Source organism: Drosophila simulans, chromosome 2L (assembly GCF_016746395.2).
Source record: "Drosophila simulans strain w501 chromosome 2L, Prin_Dsim_3.1, whole genome shotgun sequence".
Classification (NCBI taxonomy): Eukaryota; Metazoa; Arthropoda; class Insecta; order Diptera; family Drosophilidae; genus Drosophila; species Drosophila simulans.
In genome coordinates, this window is record NC_052520.2 from 3,170,250 (window position 1) to 3,197,220 (window position 26,971).

General features: G+C 40.8%; 1 protein-coding gene across 3 annotated transcripts; it reads right to left on the bottom strand.

Annotated features, from left to right (window-relative positions):
- Positions 1 to 466: 466 nt before the first annotated feature.
- On the bottom strand, positions 467 to 24,917 carry LOC6730837. Of its 3 annotated transcripts, none has more exons than XM_039293594.2 (13): positions 24,468 to 24,917; positions 17,616 to 18,269; positions 17,285 to 17,386; positions 16,981 to 17,094; positions 15,730 to 15,926; positions 15,552 to 15,669; positions 15,133 to 15,273; positions 14,523 to 14,651; positions 13,747 to 13,890; positions 10,433 to 10,697; positions 10,082 to 10,274; positions 8,573 to 8,739; positions 467 to 754 (listed from the first exon to the last, which is right to left on the bottom strand). In XM_039293594.2, exons 2-13 carry the CDS (start codon positions 18,045 to 18,047, stop codon positions 684 to 686), a joined length of 2,073 nt encoding a protein of 690 aa, XP_039149528.1. In that variant the 5' UTR covers positions 18,048 to 18,269; positions 24,468 to 24,917; the 3' UTR covers positions 467 to 683. The 3 variants fall into 3 exon arrangements, with proteins under 3 accessions (XP_039149528.1, XP_039149532.1, XP_039149525.1); XM_039293598.2 differs by having other exon boundaries at positions 10,442 to 10,697; positions 14,523 to 14,654; positions 24,468 to 24,916; XM_039293591.1 differs by having other exon boundaries at positions 14,523 to 14,654; positions 24,468 to 24,915.
- Between the last annotated feature and the right edge of the window lie 2,054 nt (positions 24,918 to 26,971).

Genomic DNA, 26,971 nt, shown 5'->3' on the forward strand with positions numbered 1-26,971 from the left:
GCTGGCCTGAAAATATCAAATGCATTTTTTATTAAACGGGTTCAATATACATATATGTAAATATTGTAATCCACTTTTTAATACAATAACCCATGTATTTATTTAATTATTTTCCGGCATTTTTACAGCTGATTATTGAGTTTATTTAATATTAGTTTATGCAGCTGACAATGTTGATCCACATTTTAATACAATGACCCATATATTTATTCAATTATTTACCCGCCTTATTGATTTTATTAAATATTAGTTTATGCAGCTGATCATTTTTATTTGCCGAAGTCCAAAATTATCGAATATTTTTGCACAGGTGTTATTGATGAAGGATGTTTTTGTTTACCTTGCAGCAGTTGCTTATCAATTTATTGATTGTCGTGGAACTTTTTGTAAAAATGTATTAAACTCGAACTTACCTTCTTTCTATTTTCTTAATTATCTTCCGCTGTAAGCAAAATCCACAGAAATATATATGCCAAATATTCATATACTTTATTACTTTACAGATAGTCCATGTACACACGTATTAATTGTGTTGAATAGTTTTTACAGCTGATTGGTTTATTGTTATCTACTTAACGCTAAATATCCAAGTGCTTTACCTAACTTTTATGTACAGTACTTGCTTAGGCTAACTTTAAATGCTTTCTTAGTCGCTATTATTAGTGAAGCCTACGCATATCCTACTAGTTTAAATCGTACATTAGCTTCTCGGCATTATTGGGTTCCTCGCAGTCGAATGAGGCCATCATTAGTTCTGGAAAAAAACAAACAACTTGGTTTGGTTATCAAAGTACTTGGTAGAAATGGGTAAAACAAGTGCTGCTTGTCCACCGAAGTGGGCCGACTAAAAATCAGGAAAATAACAAAACAGTTACTCGAGCTGCTCCACTTGTCCACTTGATTGAAAACGACACTCAGGCGTAGTCAGGACCCAAGGACATGGCCCAAAAATAAAAATAAATACATTCACGCAAACACAATCCAAATTGTCCGAAAAGATCTCAGTGATGCGTGCCAAAATGCTTGATGCTCCTCTTCCCAAAAATAACAAATGTAAATGGTTACTTGATTCTGAAGTCCTTTCAGTTTGTTTACCATGATTGGTTTAAAAAGAGTTGTTACTGGCTAAAACGTACTTGCTTGGCAAAGGATATTTATAGCAATAGAAGCCTCGAAAATTCCACTTGCAGGGCATTTAGAGCTTCGACTTAAAGGTTTCTCGATTCTTATTTATAGTGACCAGCACTTTCAACCAGCGCGTGCGAAATTCCAGGCCTTCAAAACTTTTGTTTACTTATTTTTAGACGCCCCGTCAGGAAAAAATATTAAAATTTAATGTGCACAGCTATTTTATTTAAGCACGTGGGAAGCTGTTTGATAATCATTTTAATTTATGCCAGTTAGATCATTTGCATATTTAAGTTGCGATAAATACTCACTTAAAGCCATGATAAATTTGGAGTTTTTCTCGAAAATGGGAACAGTGTTTTACCATCCTTTAAATAACTTGTGCTACATTTCCGTGCAATTTCATACGACTATTTTAGAGGACTTGGCCCAACTGAAACTCATTTCGGGATGGGTTAACTTCTGGTCAAGTGGCGACAAGTGTGGCATCTTTTTTTTGGGTCGGACCACTTGCGTTTTAATAGAAGGGAATTTAATAAAGTTGTAAGAAAAAAGGGGCGAATTTTTCCACGCAGTTTTATGGGTAAACTAGAGTGGCGGGGCAGTAGGTGGTGGTGTCCGATTCACACCATGAGTCCCATTAAAATTTTACAATGTTTGGTAGCAGCCTCGTTTGGTCAGCGCTTTTGGCCAGCAGATGTGCGCTTGACTTGCCGCAAAATGTGGCATGTCCTGCCCCCTGGCCACTATCTTGCTGCCCCGAAAATCCCCACCGCCCCCCAACTTGCCTTGGTTTGTGTGTTTATCGGATTTGTGTTCACATACTCCGTATGCTTGAGCACAGAAAATTACAAAACATCCGCATGGAGCGGAGTATGAGCTTTTTCGAGTTGAGCCAGCAGCATGAAGAAATGTGGCCGTTGGTTATGGAACATGGCTAACACCATGGAGCCCCTTTTTCCATTTTTCTCATTCTTTTTTTTGTGCTTGTGTGCCAGGATTGAGGACCTCGGACTGAGCACTTTCTTTCCACGCTCTTGTTTAGTTTTAATGGAGTCGTGTGTGGCGTGTAAATATTTCCCCTTTCGCCTGAAGATTTGTGAGGCGGCTCGGTTCGGTTTGGTTGGGTTTCGGTTTGGTTCGGTTGCGTTAGGATCTGGTTACTTTAGATGGCGTAACATGGTGTTTTTCCCACCCACACAATGTCTAACGAGCGGTTAGCTGGGAAAAAATCCCCTGGAAACTCGAAAAAAATGTACTCGAGTGCAACAGTCATTTTGTTTCAGAATGCACTTAGAGAGAGCATCGCATAGCTATTGTGGTTTCAGTTTATCATTTTGGGAGTCCATTAACTTTGGAACCTATTAAAAATTATGCCCAATTTTGGTTTGCCTTCATGTCAGCTGACAAAAGACCACAAGTCACGCATTTGACCAACTATAATAGATTCGCCTTGAAGACAATAAAAAATGGGCATCTAGCCGTAGCCGGAGAAATATATTTTCAGACTCAGCCAGGCATCAATTACTTTGCTCCGGCTCGAAGACCAAACAATGGCCACAGACAGCCGTAACTACTGTAAAATTGTTTTGACTCCGGCCGAGATGAGGGCTTCAAGGATGACAGGCTGGACAGGTGATAGATAACGAGGACAGTCTACGGTCATTTTTCCACACCCCAGCTGGAGGTCCTGCGAAATTCAGTTTACTCTGCCCAGTGAGTGAGGCAGCAAGGAAAATGAAATCTGCCCACAACTGAATGCCAATAACGTGCTGCTGTCAGTGGGCTTAGGATCCCATGGGATGTGACTTTCCGGTGGGCGAAAAGGGGGGGCAGTTACTACTAACTGCAGTTCCGACTTATCTGTATGTATTTATCTGGAATGTCTGAAATGTCGGCCGACCTGTCAGGTTTTTCTGCCGACAGTGTCTAAAACAATATAAATCTGCGCATTTTTCACTGCTCAATGGGAAAAGAGAGTTGTAGGTTGCATTCCATCTATTAAATGTTTGAATTTAAAAAAAATATCCAGTAAATTTATTGTGTGCTTAAACACATCTTAAAGTTGCAACCAAAGCGTTTGGAGTGATTTTCTAATTAAATACAGTCTCCTTAAAAATTAATCATGATCACAGCACTTAATTCCCAAGTCGAAATCCCATTTGGCCAAATCACATATGGCCAAGCTTAGCATAAGAGCCATTTGTACCTGGCTTGCAATTTGCTATGCAATTTATAGTTTAATTTCTCGGCCAAACAATGTACTGAATAGGCCAAACAATGACGATAATAATGATGATGAAAATTAGTGAGTGACTTTGCGCCGCCATTGAAGCAGGGATGATTTGGCCAAGGATTCCGGCCTAATGCCTTGGTTTGGATTCCAATCATTGGTTCGGCCCTAATTACCATATCCAGAGTCTAATGAGCACAATTGAAATAACGCTTGGTCGGTCAACTCGATGGCCCATTGCAATATGCTGGAGAAATCTTAATTCTGTGGTGTTTGGCCAGAATTTCGGGGTGCTTGTGGGAAATTCCTCGGACTTGTTGACCTGATTATGTGGTATTTGGCCTGCTCTCGAATGAAGTTGGCTTTGTTGGTGGCAATTAACGATTAATGCAGCACGAGTGCAAATTCTGTGGTCCTGACTTTTGACACCCACTGTGTGTGTGTGTGTGTGTGCGATTATTATTTTAGCAGCCACTGGAAAATGCAAACATTTTCGCAAGAAAATTGTATTCCTGGCCACTTTCTTCGCACATCCAAATGCAATTCCTATACATTGTGCTTTCGCATTTGTGAGATGCTTCAACTTTTCCATTTTTTGCCTTCTCCTTGCAAACGTGCTGCCTTGAATAGGCACATCTAGACTCACATTTTGCTGGCCAGGATCAGGAGGACAGGGAAGGAGCACAGCCAAAGGACCTGCCACACATTCGAGCGAATGACGTTTTTTTTCGGTGCCACGTTTGTCCTTTTGACTCCTTCCTCCTTTTGCCAGTCATATCACATGCTGGAGTGCCTGGTTCACATAACAATGCTCATGTCTTCAAAAAAAGCAGAGAGTGTGTGCAGCTAGATTTGCAAGGCAAAATAAATAAAATAAAATGAAATAAAATAAAAATGAAAATAAGGCCAGAGAAATGCGGAGCGAATGGGGAAAACAATTAAATGCGTTTTTGATCCTTTGATGCGATTTAAAAGCTTTTTCCTTTTCGTGCGCCTTGCATTTTGGGAACAATATTTAAAATGTTATCTTATTCTCATTTAAATAGAATTTATAGAACAGGTGAAATATCTTTTGTTTTCTGCCTTGGCATGGCTGTCAAAATTATCCACCAGCGGGAGATAAATCCGAGTTGTTTCTTTTGAGATTTTCCTGATTGCATTTTCCAGGTCCGACCAAACGATGCATTCCACCGACATTTCAGTCGACTTAAATCCGACATACTTTTCCCCCGAGGTCTTAACAGAGTGAACCAGCCAACAGACAATTACCTCCACATTAAGGGGTTGTTATTAAAAAATTCCCGACATGGCCAACATATTTCGCAGTGGGTGAAGTGAGTGCAGGACGAAGGGGAGGAGGGCCACAGTGTATATAATTCGCTGGGCTGCACTGCTGCTGTTTGCTTTTTAATGTCAGGTAAAAAGTTTCAAGAATGCGCCTCTAAAGATTAAGAGCATAAAAACCGAGAATAAGCACTTGTTTAGTAGCAGGGAGGGAATGAAAACACGAATGGCTTAAATCAACTAAAATGCAGTACAAGTGGTCTAACGGGGCCAAAGGATAATAAAACGAGGGGATAAAAAAGGATACCAGAGACAAGGAGCGATTATAAAGACGGCAAAGGTTGATTAAAGTCATGTAATTCCGCAGAAAGTTTATTAAAGTTTTTTTTTCCGCCCCGCCGAGGTTGACCATCGCAAAAAGAAATTCCAGAACATACACAGTATACTCGCATGGCGTATTTTTCAGCAGCCAGCAGGTGGCGCTTTGGTGGTCGCTCCTCCGTTTTCGCTGCTTTTAAACCCAATTATGTCACTGTCTTTCTCTGTGTGTGTGTGGACCTGATAAATAAGTCTGCGGGGTGCCCCTCCCCGTTTCATTAGCGGAAACTTTAAAATGACGCAGAGGAACCATTTCATTTCGGTCAGTATAATTTAGGAACTGCGAATGCCTTCAGCTCCGAGACGCCGAGTGATGTAAGAAAGACCAACATTTATTTATGCAGTTTTCGAAAGTGCATCAAAGTTGGAAATAACTTTTGGACTCCTACAGTTCTTTTCCTCATGGGACTTGGTTAGCATTTGCGTTGCTGACGTCGGCTTAAAGTTTAGCCAAACTTTTCAACTTGGTGGACAGTTTTTTCGTTTGAGTTCTTAGAAAGGAAACTGATTTAGAAGATGTTCGCTTGACTTGGCTAAACAAGCAACTCCAAAAGAATGGCACCAAGCCGAGCAAGAAAAAAGCACTGGAGAGGTGGAAAGCCATTTGGACAGCCTGGAAAACAAGTTTGACATCGATGCAGCATCGAAAGCAAATATAACCACAATAACAAGTCCAACTTTCAACCGGAACTTGGCCAAGTCCTAATGCCGTAAACAAAACGAATGCAAATGGCTTTTAATCCGTTTTTTTCAAGAAACTCCAGCTGCTACATGAATTCTCTTGAAGAAACTTCTAAAGAAGGATTATAGTAAAATAGTCTACGCCTCAAGATATTTATATTTTTTTATAAGATTGCTAAACAGGATTTGGTGAAAATGTGTTTAGAAATCATAGGCTTATTTCATTTTAGTCTACTTAAGCCTACTTAAATAAATTCAAAGGTCCCTTGACCTGATTAGGATAAATGCAAAAAAATAAATAATGCGCCCTTGCAATACACAAAGAAAAGCGTTCCCCCAACATTTTCCACCTCGAAAAGTTCACTGCATACGTGTAAATAGAGTTTTCTTGGTTAGCTGAGCCCTCGCTTTGTGTTTTCCCAGCAAATCTCATTTACCTCCCCGTTATGCACGACATGAAGCGTTTTCCCCGATAAAGTTTTCCAGCTCGAGGCTCAGGCTGTTGATTTTCCAAACAAACAAAAAAAAAAAAAAAAAAAAAAAAAACGCGCGTTCCACCATAAGTTTTCATTCTCCGGCATTTTTTCTCATTTTTACTTCTTAACTTCCGCTTCTGTCAAGATGCGTTTTGCCGCAACACCCAAAGACAACTTCACTCCACGCCTTTGTTGGTATTTGTGCTGTTTTCGCCAGTGGCAAAAGCCTTTAAAAGTTGCCTTCTACTGCCTGGGTTTATAATGAGTTCGTAGATCCTACGTATGTATATGTGTGCCCAGAGTTTGCTTTAGCATCTGAGATGCCTCAAAGTTTCAAAATGTAGCTAGGTATCTGAGAGATGTTGTTTCGGAATAAATAAATAAAGCGTCAATTCACTTCAAATACTTTTCCAAATTTGTTAAAACTACCTAGCAACTCATGTAGATTTATAATCCTGCCGTTTCAAGGATCTCAGTTAACATAATTGTTTATGCATTCAAATAGTTTTAAGTAATAATAACTATTTTTCAGAACTGCATAGACATGTAAAAAGCTTATTTATCATCTCTGTCGCTTTTCATTTCTGCACTTTCTTGCTGCTGTTTGATGTCTTTGCCCGCTTTCATGCGACATGCCCCGCCCCGCTGCACCCACATAGTTTTTCAGGTTTTTGTCATGTGCACATTCCGTGAAAAATATATCAACTTGCCGGGCATTGCCGACAGCTCCAAGAAGGATTTACAGGGCGAAAAAAAAGGAGAACGCTCGGGAAAACTTTTTACGCTCTTGGAAAACACGTGGTGCACCTTGTTGCAAGGTTGTTTTGTTGCCTCTCTGTGGGCGCTGTTTTATATCTTTGTTGCGCTGTCTCCGGCTTGAGGACATGGCAAGTTTCCCCAGTTCCTAGTTTATATTTACAGAGCTAGCAAGAACTTTTCTATCTTCAAGATGCAGGATGTGCGGATTAATTGCAACTTTAGGGCCTGGGCAGCGGGCTATTTGCCAGAAATATGATTAGAAAAGTATAAAAGCAAAGTGATTTTACCAAAAAATTAGTTCATTGAGGCACGTTTTGCTTCTAAGGCTTGCAATTAAATATTCACAAGCTAAAATCACACCAAGGAAATAGTCGCTACTATCAAATACCCTTTACTCAGATGGTACCCTCTTACTATGCGGGTTTAAATTCAGTCAATTTGTTTACCAGGTTCTCCCATGCATATTTTTTGCAGGAGGAAAACGCCATTTAATTTATCATAAATAACAAACAATATTTTCCACCAAATCCCGTTCTAATCGCGTTCTCCTAGTTTGCCAGCATCAGTAGTAAAAACAAAGCGCAGAGGCAACAGCCCGGAAATGAATTGTTATTAAAACAAGGGTTCACGAGGGGGCAGGGGGTGTAACTATGGAAACTACTGGCAAACGAGGGAATGGAACTAGTCCCTCGCCAAGTTTTATCCAAGTTCATAAACATTTGGTGGTCGTAAAGTGTCTGTCCGCGGTTTTATTGCGGTTATTAATTTGAATTAATTAGCGGCAAATCTGCTTCAAACTGGGTTTAGAGCCAAAGGGACGGAAAGAAAATAGTTATGGAGTGCGATATTAAATAAGCTGCTCTGCAAACATAGAGGGACGTTAATACTATAAACTTGAAAGCAATTTGGAGCACGCGGAATAACCAGATTTGGTTTACCACAAAAATTGCGGTTCTAGCCCTATATGTTCATAGTCTGGCTTCCATATTTCCCTTGTTTGTGTTTTAATTATCGTTTAGTAAAACGACTCTCAAATTGTCCTGTGCCAGCAGTCGCGAATTTATTTAATTTTTCCCACAGGCTTTTCAAACAATTTAACTTGTGCGCATACATACATATCTATGTATGTATGCAGTTCAGGGGAAGTCCCTCTTCTGTTCCACTTAAAGTCGCAGGCTGTTGGCCACGTTGCTCTAAAAGTTTACACAAACTGAAGGAAAATAAACAATGGAAAGGCGATTGCAGCTGTCTTATAAAGCCGAAGTGTGGAATACCCTTTCGTTCGGACTCTTATGTCACTACCAAAGGAGTCTAAGCCATTTATTAACCTGAAATATCGATGGATACAATCTTCAACAACATTTACACACATTTAATATTCTAAGTTATTTTATATACTTTATTTGGTCACCTCCCCCAAGTAGATTCGTCTATCTTGAACTATTTTTCTGCACTCTTTGAAAAAACCACTTTTTCTTGAAGGGTACAAAGACTCCTTCAGTCACCAAATGCCGGTGAAAAATGTGCAAAAATGCGATAAAATACGTGGAGAGTGCAAACGAATAAAAAACAAGTGGAAAACAAGTCCGAGGGTATGGTGAAAAGTTTTGACCCCCCGGCGAATATTACTTACCCGCCTCGCCAAGTTTCGTTGTTTGCTGCATGTGGCGGCAGAAGTGCTCGTACTCGCCGCTAGATGGCGCCTGGGCCGCCTTCATCGCCTGCATGTGTTTGGTGAATGCCCCAACAATGGCGGCCATTCGATCGAAGGCAGCCATATTGATGTGGCCATTTGCTAAGCTGGAAGGGCGGAAAAAGGGAGGAAAAGCGGAGAACATAAGTGCGAGTTGTGGGAAAAGTATGTTTTGCTGGCTGATAAAAAGCCATGGCTGGTGTTTGCCATGCAAAATGGAAAATGCAAAAGGCAATGCAAAAAGGGCTTAAAAGGGCGGAGTTACAGTGAAAAGTGCTGCTGCTATTTATCACCATCTGTATTCTATTAAAGACATAAAATTTTTAAGCATCCCATTTAGTAGGGACTCGAAGCGGTCTCTTTCGTTTTGCAGTGCATTCCTCGCAATTAATGCAACAGCGAATCGCTTAATTAGCGCTTTTAGAACTCGATTCACGCTTACACGCTACATTTCACGGTGAAACTGAATGCGACATTGAAATTGTCTGAATCAATGCGGATTTATTTCGCCTATTTCTGCGGCAACTACTGCGTTCTGATTATATTTCAGGGAATAAATTGCAACGCCGGAATGTGTAGTATACCCGCAGTCCAGCCAGCCTAATGAGGTCAATTGTGACCACCAGTGGTCGGTGGTGCATACTTTATTGTTTATTTGAGCTCCGTATCGCTAGGTCCTAAGGGGAGCAATGCATATGAGGGGATTGGGGCCCATTAAGGGGATGATATGGTTCAGATTTGGCATTCGATGGGAAAATAGCGGCAGCCAGAAAAGTATTAATTATTGAAATATATTCATTTCAATTACATGTATTATTTTCGGGAAGTATTCAAATGATTTTACTTTTTTTGTTCTGCCAAATGATTTATGTTATTGATTTTTTTTTTGATTATAATCACAACCCAATTAAGGGATAAGAACAGCAATTAATGTTCAAAAACTTCAATCCCGTTTTATTATTAAGAACATTAAACAGTACTCATGAACAAAGGCTTTAAAAACAAAATCTCTTTTAATTATTTTCCGATTGTTCGGTCACTTGTTAAAGTCAATTCAATATAAATGCTTTAGAAATGCGAAAAAATACGCATTTCCATCGATTTCACTCTTCAACGCTCGGCATAAAAACAAATAAATTCAACGGCTAAAGAGCTTTATATTTATGTTATTTTTTATGAACATCCATTAAAATGATTTTCCGCCCTGTCGTTTGGCACATAATCATTTATTTTACCACTCTGTGGTTAATTAATTTAAAGCGTAAATAAATACAAGCGTGTATGTAAATACGATTGGGCGCTAAGTGAAACGAAAGTCCACTGGAAATGCGATAGTTGGCCATGGCGGATGGGCCATATATATTAATCATACGACCCTTTGGCCGCGCGCACATAACATATATTTGGCCTGGATTTGGCCATCAATCAGGGCAGGCAAATTGAACTTACCGCTGCAAACAGTTCTCACGCTCGCCCAACGCCAGTTTAACAATATCCGCAAACACTGGAATAACAACCCAATCATTTGGCTTGCCCGAACTTGCTAATGGTGTGGTTGCTGCCGCCGTCGAACTTGCCGCAGTTGCAGCATCCACGTTGCTGCCACTTGCCACAGGAACTGGAGCGGATTCCATTGTTGCAGCTGGTGGGTGCACAGGGAGAAAAAGGAATATCATCTTATAAGCACTATGAATTGTATATAGTTCTATAGATAATCATGTATGGTATATATAGAGTTTGCTTCAACTAAGACCAGCTGAGTTAAAGTATTTCTCCCAGTGTACCGCATTGCATTCGTACCGGAAATACCTGCTATGCCAGCCACTCGGCCACTTGTCGATGGCTTCTCATCCGAGTCGGGTGACGTTGTGATGGCGATGGCGACGGCGCCTTGCGCTGGAGTTGCTCCTTGGGCCGCCGGCTGCTTGGGCGGCTGCTTATCAGTCTTGAGACCCTCCTGCTGCTCATTTAGGGAGATGGCCTGCTTCTGCCATAAATGTCCATGACCCTCGGCGTGGCGCTGCATGCAGTCCAATTGTTGACACGTCACTTGCAATTTGCTCCACTGTAATCAAATCGAAATCCATAAATGAGCATCGTTTTTAGTGGCAATCTTGATACGCTCCCCCGATTTCCGCCCACTTGGGTGTTTTTTTGTTTTTTGTTTCGCTTTTTGGGGCTGTAAAAGTTTATGGTTTTGTTTGTTCTGTCGGTCTGTGCGAGTTTTATGCTTGTAATTTTGCCCCGCAAAGCTTTAGATCGAATTTTATGGGCTACATTTGGCCTTCGCGTGATAACATATTAATTAGGATTTCCCGAGGCATCAGGGAAATGCTTTTGCGGGATTTCACACGCATTAAACTGGAAAAAGGGACGGCATCTTAATCTGGATCTCAGCGAATTTATTGTGCTTTTCCATTAGAAAACATTTCTTTTTTTGTTGTAAACACGGAATCCGAAAGTTGGCTGCTCGTTAAGAAGCCCATTTATAATAACATTTTTTACACCTCTCACCATGGCGAATAATTTAAAGTTTTCAGTTTTCCGACCACATTTATTACCATCATCCAATGCGAGCACATAAACATTTCAACAGCAGCTATAGAAATATATTTGTACACATATATCTCTCGAAAGTACAATGCACGCCCACTTTTTGCTGCTCGAATTTTGCATAGTTCTGTAAATTTATGCAATTCCCTTTCATTTTTTATTTGGCAAGAGGATTCCTTTTTTCATTTCTCGCTGCATACTTTGCAGCGCCCATTGTGCACAGAATTTATAGAGGAAAAAGTGCAGCAGCACTAGGAATTAAATATTGCAGAGAAAAGGTGGACAAAGTGTTGGGAGTATGTATGTATTATGAAAAGTAATTATATCTCAATAAGTGCACTAAATATTTGTATTCTCTACATACTTTCATTAAAGCAACTAACAGGCGAAAGCAGAAAGTTGTGCGGCTTCTGGACAAGTTAATTGGGTTTGATTTATAAGTTTTCTTTCTTTCTTACTGGAATATTTCAGTGCTGTTTGCTCTCTAAATACCTGCACATTTGTACTGAGAGTAAAGAACACACACAACATAGCAGTGGGAAAAAGAAGAGCCATTCATAATGTATAAAGCAGAAGCCGAAGGCATTTAAATCACCAAAAAGTAACATTAAGTAACTTTTAACTTGATTTTTTCATTATGAGTGGGTGAAAAGAAGGCCAAGCCTAGTGTTAAATTGTGGCGGCAACAAAGGAGGGCTGAAATGCGGAATCCATTAACTAATTAAAAAGTTTTTTAATGAAAACTAGCTTCATTTGCTGCTGAATGCACGGCAACACGCTGCGGTCTATTGAAGGAGTGGGCGGAAGGACACCGAACGCAGGACGAAGGACGAAGGTGTGGGCAATGTGCCAAATAAGTGAGTAAATATATAAACTTGATGAAATTGGGCCAACTGCAGCGAAAATGTGGTTGCTTGGGCGTGGTCATTTCTCTTTCAGTTCGCCCCCGCAATTCATTTCTTTTTTTGGCAGCCGGAGAAAAATCTTTTTATCGCTGGAGAAAACTTCTGTTGTTGTGACAAAGTGGCGCAAAATTATTATTTAAATATATTCCTTGGTAAGTAAGAACCAACTGCAATAAGAGAAAGTCGTATTTCTGGAGAGTATCTACGAATTCAAATACTTTAATTTACAGGCCAAACAACCAGCATTTTTCTAAGCTTCTCCATTACTTCTTTCAATATTTGACTTTAATTCAAGGAACTCAGCCTAAATCTCCTAAGCTCCTTTTCGCCAAAATGCATTAGGCTGCATAAATATCTGCTGACACGAACAAATATCCTAGGCACTAGGCGTCCAGCCTCGAGGCAAAAGGATTTGCTTCGGATTCACACACAGAAAAGTGCAAGAAAAAGGATATGATGGTTGGGGAGAAACAAGGAGGTAGTCGCATCTTTGACTTGCATTTTAAAGTCCTTCATTTGAAAGTAACATTTTACATTAATATCACATTTCTAGTTTCATTTCCTTGGACGAACAAATCTGTTCAAATCTCAGTTTTCAAAAGTGAATATCTCGAATTACTACTTTACTGCACATAGCTTAGCAGCTTTGAAGATCTTAATTTAATAAAAAATAGTGTATTTGTGCCTTCGACCAAACAGACAGCAGCGCTTTTGGCTCAATCCATGAATGAAAATGGCCCAAGGCGCTGCTTTCTAACTTTTAACAGCATACAATTACAGTGCACATACGAGTGTAAGGATCCAGTCGCACTCTCACATGGCAAAGGGAACAATTTTATTATCCTTGCTCGTTTCCTCGACTGTACCGACTAACTTTAGCTAAGCTTAAGTTTCAGATCCCCGAGTTTATGGAAATTTGCTCCTCGAATGCTGGCTGTACGTCATGTGGAAATGTCAGGCAGGAATTGATGTCGGGGGCCAAATGATTTTCCATTTGGTTTACGCATCACATTATGCAAAGAACGGCGTTGTGTTGTTTCAGTCCAATTAAAGTTTCACTGCGCACTTTGCCATGGGAAATTATGAACCAGGAACCCATTTCGCTGCCTTGCCACGTAATTTGCCTATAAAACTGCTGTCTATTTAATTTCAAGCGCTTATTTCTCAAATTTATGAAGCAGCACGTACTGCGTGATATTCGCTATAGTTAAATTCGGAATTGGAGAAAATATGGCTTAACTTTCTTTTGCGGAAGTTGAGGAAATGCAGTGATTTCGTCGCATTTAAAATTGTAGTATCGTTAAAAGAACGATTTGTTTGTGCATTTATTTGCTATCAATTTATTTTTTAAATTTCTAATTAAATTGATTTCAAAGCCAGTCATTTCCGTCATCAGGATAATTCGATCGAACCAAATTGTATCAATTCCTTTTGAATGCTAACCCCAGCGGCTGGTTAATTACAGCCAACAAATTATATCCCGCAGCAATAAATTGTTCATCAAATTAGTTTTTGTTTGCGATAAATAAAACCAATATAAATTAGACATTATCGCTCGCTGATACATGATGCCATATATATCAGCCCTATTTTTTCGGGCGTCGCCATTAATTACAGGCTTGCACAAATTAAATAGATATTATTTGCCAAACTTACCGTAATTTTAAGCCGCGCTATGGCCGGCGATTCCAGGGACTCCAAAATGGCCGTGGCACTATTGTAGTTGCCCACCAGGAGGCAATACTGGGCCACTCCGCTCCAGAGTTCCACGGTTCGACTGCGTCCCTCGATGCCGACGCTCTGGAAAAGCGGGGGGAAAACAATGATGTTGCAGCGGGCACGGGCAAAATGAAAGATTTATTTGATTACGGAAGTTAGTTAGACGATAAGGGGCAGGGGCATCAGCATGGGCAAGGGGAGGGAGGGAAAAGGACATTGGACATGCCGGGACCCACGTGACTTGGGCAAAGTTTTAACGAGTCGCTTACACGGCCAACTGGCAAACTGTCAATGAGACAGTTACGAACGGCATAAATTATAAGCCATCTTACCAGTCGTTCTGTATGCATACAGCCCTCGAACAGCAGCGGCCACAAGAATAGGAACGATATTTAAATATATAGCCCACAAATGAGCTCTTTACTGTTGAACTAGAAGTAAGCGATATGTTCAGATGTAAGATATCACTATTTGTAAGACACACACTTATAGATAGCTTAAGTGATTCCTATTCTTGCGACCGCGGATGTAGGGAGCAGCACTTGGATGGACGTGCTCTCCCAGCATATTCAACATGCATGGGAATTTTAATTCAATCCACTGGGTCTAAGGACTCATGCGCTCCGTTTAACTTCAGCATCGGACTCGGTTGGCATGGAGTGCGGCGCAGTGTTCGTGCTGACCCCCAAATGGTTATGAGCTCGTCCACTCACCTGCAGGATCTCGTTGCAGACAAACAGACGCAGACGTGCCGACCAATCCAGATAGGTTTCCAGGTTGCACGTCTTCTTCGGATCCTGGGCTCCTGGCGGAGCGCCCGACGTGGATGGTTGGTCCCACTTCTTCTGCATTAAAGAATGGAAAATGGCACAGGATTCAGAATGGTTGTTGAAATGAGGTGCGCAGTGGAATGGCGAGGGGCATTGTTAATGAAGCGGCTTGTCGTCATTTTAATTGCATGTCCTTGTAGGTCCTGGCGCTTGTGCGAGTGTGTGCGTGAGAGTGCGATTGTTTATGTGCGAGAGTGCTCGGTGTAATTTATGCAAAACTGCAGATTCTTCTTGCGTTGACTTATGCAGAGGGAAACATTGGCCATCAGGAGAGTATTTAACTTGAGAATATAATTTAATTCAGATGAGGGGTGTTCATTTAGGCGAAAATATGGCCAGCTCCCCATATATTTTTCTTACAAATGCAAATGGTGTGCATATATATATTTTAATTGCATAATTAGTAGAGAAATGTATAATTTAAAAGACATATCTTGTGATTTCTTAAACGAGTTTTTAAGTAACTTCCACTTCAATTTCTCTTGGTGCTCACCTGCTTATCGAGGAGGATCATGCTGCTGCACTGGAGGAACTCCTCGCCACCAATGTGCTTGGCCAGTTTCTTTTCCACCCGACAAACGATTTGTGCGTACTGCGTGGCCGTTGGACAGTTGAGTGGAGTTTCTGATGCAGACTGCGGGGAAAATCGCCACAGAAAGACATAATGGAAAAAGAAGGGAAAACAGGACAATTGCCGGAGATTAGGCAGATTGCTTTCAGGCCGGTCAGTGCTGGCAACTTGGATAGTTTGCCTTGGAAACCAAGCTATTTTCAGTAAGGTTATATTATAGCTTACAGTAAGACTTATATCGGTTTAAGTTTCAAAAGGAAGTATATGCTTTTAAATTTTTTTAAAATATTTTTGGGACATGGCTTTTCACAGCTGACAGCACTGACCAACCATCCACTCACCTTGTCGTTGGTCTGGCAGGCTCGTAGGTCCGCCTCATGTCTCTCTAAATCAGTCAGTCGTTTTAGTAAGGCACTCAGTGTTTGGGAGACAGCGGCTTCCAAATGCGAATTGGAACATCTGCGTGGAAGAGAGTTGAGTTCATGATTGGGTGCCATTTGGACAGCAGTTTCTCCTCACCTGGCAACGATATGTTTGACATGGCTCATCATCCGCTCATCCCGATAGTCGTAGGGGAACTTCATCGTCCACTCGGCCAGCAGGGACACCAGGGACTCCAAGCATTCGCTATCAGGTACCGAGTCCAGCAGTCTGCCCAGCAATTCGTGGGGTCGCAGGAACAAGCGGCAGGATAATAAAAACGAGAATACAAATTCCTGCAAGTCGCAAATAAGCAGAAAGGAAACAAGGTTAAAAGGAAAAACAAGGGATGTAGGCCACAAAATAAGAGTAGAGCACTGCTCAAGTTCATCACTCACTACCTAGAGCAATTAACTTAAAGGATACAATTATGTATTCGAATTTATCCTGTTTTGTTATAACTTTATAACAACCAAGCACATTTTCATTTTCTAATACATTATACATGTGTGTTTTCCACTTGGAAATGCGATATTCTCAGTGAATTGCCTCAACTAGAAGATCCCCCCAATTAGTGGTGTTTTCGTTGTGCTTGTCCAGCTCTCAGAAGTTTTCCCTGACCGGAGGCCACATTCCACATTCAGCACTATCAAATTAGCGCTAATCTCTGGATTTGTTTGCAACGAATTAATTATTTTTGCACTTGCTGCCTGTGGCCTCTGAATGGTCGTGCTTACACACAAGAATGTCCTTGTTCCCTGGCTTTTGGTCCTTGTTTCGTTAGACCCTTGGGCCTGGGGTCCTTGATCCTGGGAAAAGGACTCGCCGGCTTGTCGGTTGCCCTCTGGTTTGTGGTTTTTGGCTCGTGCCAACAAACGCAAGTTGGCGAGCGTTCAAGTCTTTAAGTGTCTGCGACTAAGTAAGAACTGATTTGTATTCCATTTGGCGTGTACAATACGGCGGGGAAAGGAGCAAAACACCCGGAAAGGCTATCCAGTTCGAGAAATTGAATCTTAAACTTTTCATATATTTTTAATGAAAATAATTGATGTCATCTTTATGTGCGCCAAAATGTTTTCGTTTAACTTATTGCCTTATTCACCAGTTGAAATATGGATAGCAAAATTGCACTTTATTTGTATGATGAAATGCGAAAGCACATTTGAAATGAAAAGCTTAATATTTATTAATTGCACACGATGGAATTTATGAAATATGCATTGGGTACATTGATTCATTTTTCGTAGTTACGCCGATAAATATTTTAAAATATATTATTAGGTATTTCGCTACGCTTAATTAAGCAGTTAAAGAGCGTTATGAAATACCTTTTCGAATATGTAAACCCACCTTATCTAAGTCCACAACATCCTTGGGCAGCAGCGTTTCGATGAGGGAGTCCAGTGGCCCGGAAACTATTCTACCATTTATGTACATAATGCCGCCGGAGCCCAAAACCGAGCTCTGTGAAAATAGAAACAAACGGCAGTCAAATATGAGTTTAATGAAAAATGTTTGCTGCTCAACAATGGAAACTGAAATCAAACCAATTTACTTAGCTAATTAAATGCTGGCTCGTTGACGGCCAACTAAAAATGATTATTGAATTGGCAAATGGGGACAAACAGTGGCTCTTAATTACCGCACAGCTTACCTCAAAATTAATATCACATTGGCTGCGTTTGTGCGGATTTTTGGGCACATCGTACTGGACCAAATCCTCGTTTTTCGGCCCAACCGATATTGTGGTGCCAAGCTGCAAGTCAGACAAACAAAGCCAAAATCAATGAAATATTTCGAGCTATTCAAAATATTGACTTCCTCCTCCCATTTTGGCAGATATTTGTGCCACAGAAGCCACAAGGACATACATATTTATGATGGCATTTCAATGTTTTCTACAGCTTTTTGATGCTTTTGGACTTAAAAATATTGTTTCATACTCATAGACAGCTTAAAATGCGTTTTCAGGGAGTTTCACTCACCTCTAATTGCTGAAACCCCATTTCCAGATCGTAGGCACTCAACTGCTCGGCGCTGTGTCGTCGCCTGTAGCGAATATTGCCACCCAGGAGAGCTGTCTCCGCCGTCAGATGTCCCGGATCCAGGGAGAATATGCCGCCTTGGGCTCCCTGTAATCCGGCTCCGCCGCCTGCTCCGCCTTCCCTCGAATCCGCTCCAGATTCGCCCAACTCCAGGCAGCAGTCATCCGCAGATTCGCTGTCCGAGCTGCTGCTGTTACTGCTAATGCGGCACCGTCGACGGTGGTGGCGCCGGTGGTGCTGGTGGTGGCCATGATGGCCATGGTGGCATTTGTCCCGGTCGCGCTGACCCCGCGACTTCTGCAGCACGGTCTGCTTGCAACGCGTTCCGCAGGCGATGGCTGATATCTTGCTGGCATAAAAGTACATCGCCATGTGTCACGTTCGTTTCGCCGCTCGTGACGCGGTCATGTGTGTGGGGCTGTGTGTGTTCCTTTTCGGGAGGGGGGGTCTGGTGGGCGGTGGGTGGGTGGACCTGCGGCTTAACTGCCCTGGCTATTTAATGCATGGGCACGTGGCGGGCAGGTGGCAAGTTGGCCGTTTCCATGGCCGGGCAGGTCCAATCAAACGTCAATTACGCGAAGGATTAGAAGTTGCCTGCACAAAGAGAAATTTAGAAAGTTATTCCTAAAAATAAATGGTTCTGTTTTAAGTGGGAGTTGCGGTTGCACATATTTTTTTTAAGAATAGTTCTTATAGGATAAGTTTTTCTAAGTGCACAGGTTTTACTGAGCGCATCGATCGAATCTCTGGAGCCACATAAGCTTCAATTTCATTTAGTTCCCACATCGGTTTTCCAATTTCTACGCTCTCCATATAGGCGGCATTTGGTTTAGCACCAGCCACCTCAGTGGAGGGGGCAAATCGAATATCAAAACTGCGAAAAAGTGCGACGTTTTATGGCTCAATGGGTCGCGCGGCGTCAACAAGTCAACGTTGCGGTCAATCGCAGCACATTACTCATACGCCGCGTGGCCGGGGCAGGAATGAAGCTTAAATCACTGCGTGTCGGCCATTTCGCGTGTGCGCGATTGTGTGCGTTAGGTTATGGTCAGGGTTATTATCCCTTTGGGGCCACTTGCGACTCATCAGCCCATAGACATGTGCGGATCATCAATAAGGGCGTACACAAAAGGGAAGAGGAGTTGGGTCGAAGGGTCGATGGCAGTCATTAAATCACTGCAGATGCGTTGGGGGCCAAAGCGCAAAAATCACGACTGATGTATGGATGGGTTCAAGGTTATCAATGAGCAAAAATTTTCCGGAAAATTGGTAAGAATTGGGTTAACAAAACGGCACCGAATTAAGCCATTTGTGCTTTGATTATAGGTAACTTCATGTAGTGAAATAACTTTAATGGATTCTGTAACACGTACAGCATAATAATAACGCAAAATGAATCCACTCAGAAATAAGTACAAGACGGAAATGCATTAAAAATGGGCATAAAGAGCGAATAATATCAACAGGCTGTGCTCGAGAAACCCATTCCCCAATTCCACAACACGTTCGCGGTGTTTTTGAGGCATTCGGAAATGGAAAACCGGCAACGGCGGAAGTTGGCTTTAATGAAGATTAACCACGCACAAAGGATAACGATGCCGTGGACGAAAGCGTATATGGATGAAATCTACATGTCCCATTAAATATGCAGACACACGATTCGGAAGACGCCGGGTGAGTTGGCTAAAAGGAATTCCACACACAGGATGTGGTCCTTGGCACCTGACCAACGGAGTATGGAAATGGGCAAGGAAACTCAATTTCTATTACGTTAATGCTCACTCGGCTATTGTGGGCGTCTTTTGTCAGCGTGAAAATCTTTAGAAAATCAATGTCAATGGTGCCAGTGGCAGATGGGGATTGGAATGCTCCTTTGATCCACTCCTGATTCATTCACCCTGACATTCTCAGCCACAAATTGCCAATTAAGCCAACACTCTACTCTCGATGTGTATTTTTATATACATGAATGTACATACGACTTTTATTTTTGTTCATTACACAAGCCATGCATAATAAATGATTTTTGCGTACAATCTGCATTTCAATTTTGACAACGAAAAGGGATTACTGGCTTTGCCATTCAAATAAAATTTATTCTTGGCGAGTCTGTAAATAAATCGAGTGTAATACAATATTGAATGAGTCAATTTTGCAGCTTAGCAAATGGAACCATTTTTGTGTGTGTGTGTCAAATTGGATCAAAGGATAATTCCATAAGAGAATATTTTGTAGTTTTCTAAGCAAACAGATGTTGCAGTTGTATGTTGAACTATGGCAAACAGACTGCTTCTATTTTGATGTATTCTAATGTAAAAATGAAAATCTTAAAAGCTGCATAATCCAGTAAACAGTGGTAAAGTGACCATTGTAAGGGAAATGCGATATGACTGTGAACAAAGAAAATGCTCACAAATGTGGGTATGCTTATAAGCATCAATACGTAAGGATGTGCGCCCCTATCTGCATACAGCTGTGTACAAAATACTAGTAACATTCGAATATTTTAAACATGCAGGGAAAAAAATAGGTTTCAGATAAATAAATTGTTATGTGATGCAGATTTAAATAAAATGACTTCAGCAATAACTCAAACATAAAAATGTTATTTTTCCAATTAAATGCAATTTCCCTGCCATAGAGCACTATTTTCCGTGGCGCGTTTGTAGATGTTTACATTTGGCGTTGCCTACATTTCGGGGCAGCAGAATATTACCATGCTCGAGTGAGCGCAACAAGGGCGGAACACACAGAGAACTTATGATATATATTCGGGCCAAACTTGTGCACACTTAACTACAAGTTGTGCCGGACGGAGACGCCCATCGCCAAGGATATAGACAAAGAAGGAGATGGGATAAATCTTTCTGGCATTTTTTTTGTGTTGGCTCGGACAGAAGCTTATTATAATTCCAATCATGTCGGCAGACTGCAGGCTCGAATCTATGCAAAAGGTTGGCAAATGAAATATTTTCAATTTTAATATTGACAACGTTGGATTTTTTCTCTATTGCTGCTGGGCCGACTAACCCGGCAACAATACAATCGATGGGGGGACAGATTGGGGGAATAAGGACAAAATATCAATATGGCTGAGACATTTTATTTCGTTTCAATGCCCATTACCAAACGCCCTTGTCTACACTTTCTTCGCTCAAAAGGCCAAAAATAAAACAGAATTTATTCGTAGGAAAAAATCAATCAATTATACGCAGCAGAATAAACTTGTTCCGAGAAGGTCGCATATTGATTGCAAATCACTGAGGTCCTGCGGAATGAATATTAAGTGATGTGAGGTTCCGCAGGCACCACAACTGATGGCATAGAAAGGGAAATGAATGGCAAAATGTACCACTTTTAATAATTACACGAGAGATAAATGTATTTTGATTAGTGTTCTAAAGGCATTAAATTGGCATCTGCACAGCGTATGCAAAGTGCGCCATTTACACACAACATATCCTTTTGGCCAGGCGTCATTATCACAGATTCAAGAATAATTCGTCTTTCGTTTAGTCTGTGGCAGGACCGCAAAGATTCCTGTTGGTTGCCCTGCCTGCTCTCGGCCGCAGGACAAGCTTAATTATTAATAATATAATTAGAGCAGAATGCAGCTGGTGATGGCAGACTGGTGTTTTTGCTCAGAAATAAATTGGTTTGTGGCTCAAGTGGTGACTGCGGACGAACGAATGCCATTGTACGCAAGTTTGCCTGTTAAACATCATTGCGAATGTTGGCATCGTGAATATTTTGCATATTTTAACGCCAGTCTCAGTTCAACTTTTGGCCACCAAGGAGTCACCAAACAAGTCACGGTTTTGGCCCTCGTCCTGGTCGATGGCGTCGATTCGGAACCCCAAGAAGCAGCTGCTGCAAGTGTCCTCGAATCTATTAGCATAAAACTGATAAAAATAAACTGATGTCGTTGTCGTTGTCGCCGTTGTCAACAAGCAGCACTGGCAGTGCAAACAGCGAGCGGCAAACAAACAACAACAATCAGCTAACAAGAAAGTGGCAACAAATTTGCGTTGCTTTTGGCTAAGTACTTTTAGCCAAGAAGAAACCGCAGACTGGTGTAAAATCCAGGAGCGGGAACCTTCGACGCTTTTGCATTTTTAGGACTTCATCTTGGTCAAGTTATTTTCGCCTTGAATTAAGTTTCCTTTGTTTAAAATATTAAGTTTAGGATGTTATTATCATTTTATATTCAAATTTTTGTTTTGAATTTAAATCGAGTTTTCTTCTTTAAATGATCCAGTTTTTTTTTTAGATTTCTATGTTTTGCCTCTTTTTTTTTAGTTAAATCGTGGTGAATCGTTTTATATAACTATTTTGCTCCACGATTTAAATGGCTTATTTACATTTCCCCATTTTCCATTAACGTTCTATTCGAATGTTTTGCTATTTTGTTTACTTTCACTTCGCTTGCTTTGTTTTTTGTAGTTTGCTCTCAATTTTTTAATATTGCCCGGGATTTAAAATCAATTATGCTCTGCTTTATTTCTACTTCTTGTTGTTATTTATTGCTTTTTGCATAGACCCAGCGAATCGGAAAAAACCATTGATTTGCCATATTTATCACTTTATTGCATTTGCCCCGCAAATGGGAATTTTCGATTAAATGCTTTGGTATCCATTTATCTATTTACTTACAACTTTTGATTTGTAATGATAGTTTTTTATTACGGAATATATGCGATTTTGATAGGCTTACAGAACTGCTGGATTAAATTGATTTTCCCACTCTTTTTTTACTCAACAGTTGTAAGAAAATAACTTAAATAAATAAAATTACTTAATTAGCACTTTTTTATTTCAACTTTAAAAAGAGAATAATATTACAGTAGAATTTGATATATTAACTTTTTATTTACAAAACAATTTTTTTCATTTCATATGCGTTGTAATGCTACTAAGCCGATATATTTTAATAATTTTTTTAATAGGCCTTTGATACTAAAAAATTAACCACATTTGACACTTACAACTTTATTTAAAGTCAAGTAGTAAGAATAACAATTTTTCTATTGAATTAGTTCTCTGCCGAGCACTTTATACTTCATTTAGTAGAAGTTTCTCCACAAAAGTAATTTGGCTCTCTAAGTGTTTGAATACGAAGGAACTTTTCAGCCATTTTCCTCGCTCTTCAGAAGACTTTTCTTTTCTTCCTCGAAGGGCATTCAGTATTTACATTAGATTTAATTAGCATTTTTCACGCTTTTGTCTGCGGACAGAAACGTGTGCTAATAAAAGCTGCCTTCAAATTACATTGACATTGTCTCTGGGCTTGTAAACTTGGCGCCATTTGTAAGGTTTTAACGAAGGCAAAGTTAAAAAAGCGCTTTTCACTTGATTTTTCCTTCCCTTCGTTTTCCAACTCGACTCACAACTTTTCCGCCTGGCTGCCGATTTTCACTAGGAACAGCTTAAATGTGAGAAAAGCCTCAAGCAAAAAAAAAAAAAAAAACTGAAATAAAAAAGTGGCAAGAAAACTGTCAACGCCATGGCTCTGTGTGTCATAAAAGTGGCGCAGGAGGAAAACCGAAATTAAATTACTTCGACTTTCGATGGCGGAGCATAAAAAATGCATTTGGGTCAGCGCCCTAAATTCTGGCCATGTCCAAAATTAATGCAATGCCAGCGACAAGAAAGCCAATTTAATGACTTTTGAATTGTTTTATCAGACAATTTATTACAATCACCGCATCGACCAGGCAACCGCAATAAACCTAAGCCATGCAAATTATTCTCGTTCTCTTTTTTTTTTTTGATTTTTTATCTGCTCTTCACATTTTTATGGCAGCTCCAAAGCTGACGAAAAAAAAGTCAGGGAAATCGGCTCAAAGTCGAAAAGTATTTTGGCATCATCATCAATCTTTTTCGCCGAAATGTTGGCAACTGCACTGCCAAGACAATTGACAAATTGACGATAGGGTTTTCCGATGGCATTTTCCTGGGGTTGTGCTTGTGCAAATGCAGCTGAGAGTTGGTGGAAATTTTTACAATGAGAATAAACGAGCTGAATTAAAGCTTATGGTATAGATATACGAATTGGATGGACTTGGATCGATTCGCTATAAATGGGATATCTTTGATATTTCTTCCATATCAACAGGAAGTCCTCAACTCCGCTGATGTATTGGTAGTGCCATAAAGGAGGCAAGGACATTTCTGAGCTCTCGCAGTGGGGAGACTTAATTACAGGATGTATCTGCTCGGATGTGTGCCAGATATTCCATCAATTAATGATTCTCCATTACGCGATTGCAGTTGAAGCCAAGGATTTTCCCGCCCGCCAGAGCTCCGTGTGCGGCATTAATCGAGAATGCATTATTGTTAAACAGGCATAAGTAAATGGCAGTCGCTGTCCGAGTGCGGAAATGAACAGTTTAAGCCAACTGCAATGGCGCACGCAGGGGTGGGTTAATGAAGGCGTCCAGCGGGCCCGAAAACGCTGAACAAACTGTTGGCCAAATGGCCACAGCATACATGTGTATATTGACGCGCGCATATATTGGCATATCGGAGGCAATGAGGCACCCGACATTATCGACATTAACCGGCAATGTAACAGCAACAGTAACGGTTACGGGAACACATAAATTATGCATGATTTTTGCGAAGCGACGCAGTGCTGCGTTTGCCAATTTTTGCTTCCTTTTTGCTTCTTTTTGCTCCTTTTTATCGCATGAATTTTAAGCGAGTGAAATGCCTCCCCACTTATGCGCGCGTGTGTGTGTGTGTGATTGGGAGAGGCTGAAATTACAAGTTAATCGAACGTTGCATACTTACGGGGGCAGCCAGTCGGCTGGAACCATATGCGATATTGCTTATTGATGCTCGCCGAAACACACTTTCAGCAATTTAAATTCATATCTATTGATTTCTTGGCTAAGAAATCGCTGCTCCAGTTCCAGTTCCTATGAATTCCAAGAGCGTTGAATCCAATGACTGGGTGTGGTATTGTCCGATCAACTTTTAGTGTAGCCAACTATCCATTAGGAAAATTGAGGGATTTGGTAACTAAGTATTCATGGGTTAACCATTTAATCCGATCTTATTTTGCACAATTTTGTATGGTATGGTTATTATTTATCTTTTACTATTTTAAATATTTATTGCCATTTCTCTTCTCACTTATTTAACTATTATTTTTTGGTTTCTTTCAAATGCCCAAATCTGTGGCCGCACTGATAAATCCGATCTCAGAACCGCACACTTACAGAATCCACGACGAACTGAAGTGGAGTGCCAACTTCGAAGGCATGTTAAGCGAGGTTCGACTGTTTCTGGTTCAACGTAACAGAGTCCTGAAACTGTTCGAAGGGAAATTTTATGGGAAAGCTGAACAGGACCTGTGTCATCGAACATGTTGCAAGTGGCTAGAAGAATTGGGGAACGCGGCTTCTGTGGAACTAACATAACTTCCACGCTTTTTAAATGAAGCTAACAGTAATGCATACAATTAAATTATTCAAAGTACTGTTTTTTCCATTTAAGATTAAATAATCAGAAAGATTTGGTAATTTGTATTTACTGTGCTTGGTAAACATACTGCATACTTTAAGAATTAAATATCTGAAGGCAGGAAGGAAGGATATTTAAGCCCTCGAAAGTGTTGGTAGCATTATTAAATAATGCCTTTAGATTGTGACAACACATCCACGCTTCTCGAGTGCCACATATTCTTGCAACTCAACTTCCACCCTGCCACATTATCCTGCGCAACAAATTGCTTGTCATGTTAACAGCACTCCGTCATCGCATTGCTTTAATTAGCCGGGCTCATATGGCCAGCACAACACCTAAAAGAATTTAGAAGCGTGCCATGTAAATGGGAGCTCATCTACTTGATGGGTGGGCGTTGGACGGTGGCAAGGGAGCTTGCCCGCAGTTTATCTAGGACCCTGGAACATCCCTTGGTAACTGATATCTGTGCTTACTCAGCTGCGTTGTCAAAACGTCTGGCAGTGGTTTTTGCCTGCTATTTGGCTGTGGAAAATTCCTACGATTGTGGGCGTGGATCGAGCTGGATGTGTGGATGCAGAAAAATCGTCTAGGCCAGTAGCAAAAGTTCACACAACAAATTAGCGAAATCAATTTGAAAATTTTATTGAGTCTTCTAACTTTGCCTTGGGGTCAGCAGCATTTAGGACTGGCACAAACACACCTCGGCTCGGCCCTTGGCCAGAAATTTTTGAGGTCACTGCGAGTTTGAGTTTTGATGCCGGGCTAACTTTGCGATGCAAAGGCGAAACTTTTAAGTAGTGGCTTAAATTTTATATTCCTACCAAAATGTTCGCTCAGACTCACCCCCCTCTCATCCAATGCGACTTTTTGTCGGCCGCTTTGGCAAGTTTAAATGTTTGCTGGGAATTTTAATTCATTTATAAAATATGCCCGGCCCACTCGGCTGCCGTGTGGATTAAGTGCAGTCGCATGGTCGACTCTTAAATTAATGAAATTCTGTGTGTTCTCAGTGTAAGATAGCCGCAAGCTTTTTGTCTCTGCGCCAATTAGCAAAATGCAGGGAAACAGCTGAAAACCATATTTACGAGGACAAAATGTTGGGCGGGTTTTGATAAGGAAACCGTGTGTGAAAATTCCTCTTGTGGCTGGGTTTACTATTTAGCAGATGGTGTGCTTGCAAGGAGCAACAAGTTTAAAGTTTGACATTTTCTTACTGCAAAGTATGGAAGTTCGTTTAATGGAATCCTTTTGGAATCTAACAAAGTATCTCACCACTTTGTAGTGTCACTTGCTCTTGTATTTCAACCTGACGTTCCACAATCAGCCGGATCGGTTACGTGAATTGGCAATCCATTGTCTAACCTAATGTTTGCTCTCTTGTGGCCAAGTTTTGGGAAAGTTTTCCTTCCTTTTATTTTTGGCCTGGCCAAATGTTAAATGTTTTCGTTCGGGAACTTTTTAAACGCTTTCTCGATACTTGGCCGTGTTCTGCGGCTGCTTCAGTTACCTCTGGCCAAATCAAAGTGCGCAACTTTACTCACTTCTTTTACTTTTATTCCTGCGGTCGCTTGGCAACATCTTGAATGGTATTTATGTTCCTTACACTTGTTATCCATGCGAAGACAAATCGATGAATGGAGCACATGGGCAAAATTCGCACTCTAAAGTTTTACAATTTGTGGCAATATATTTAAGTAATACAATACACTTTAAAGTTTCTTTCACTGCATACATGTAAGCAATTTGGAAATATTAAGATATCTGTGGAAATTGCTTACAATGAAATCTCACTCGAGCTTTCGCTGAGTGGCGTGTTTTCGTGCAGG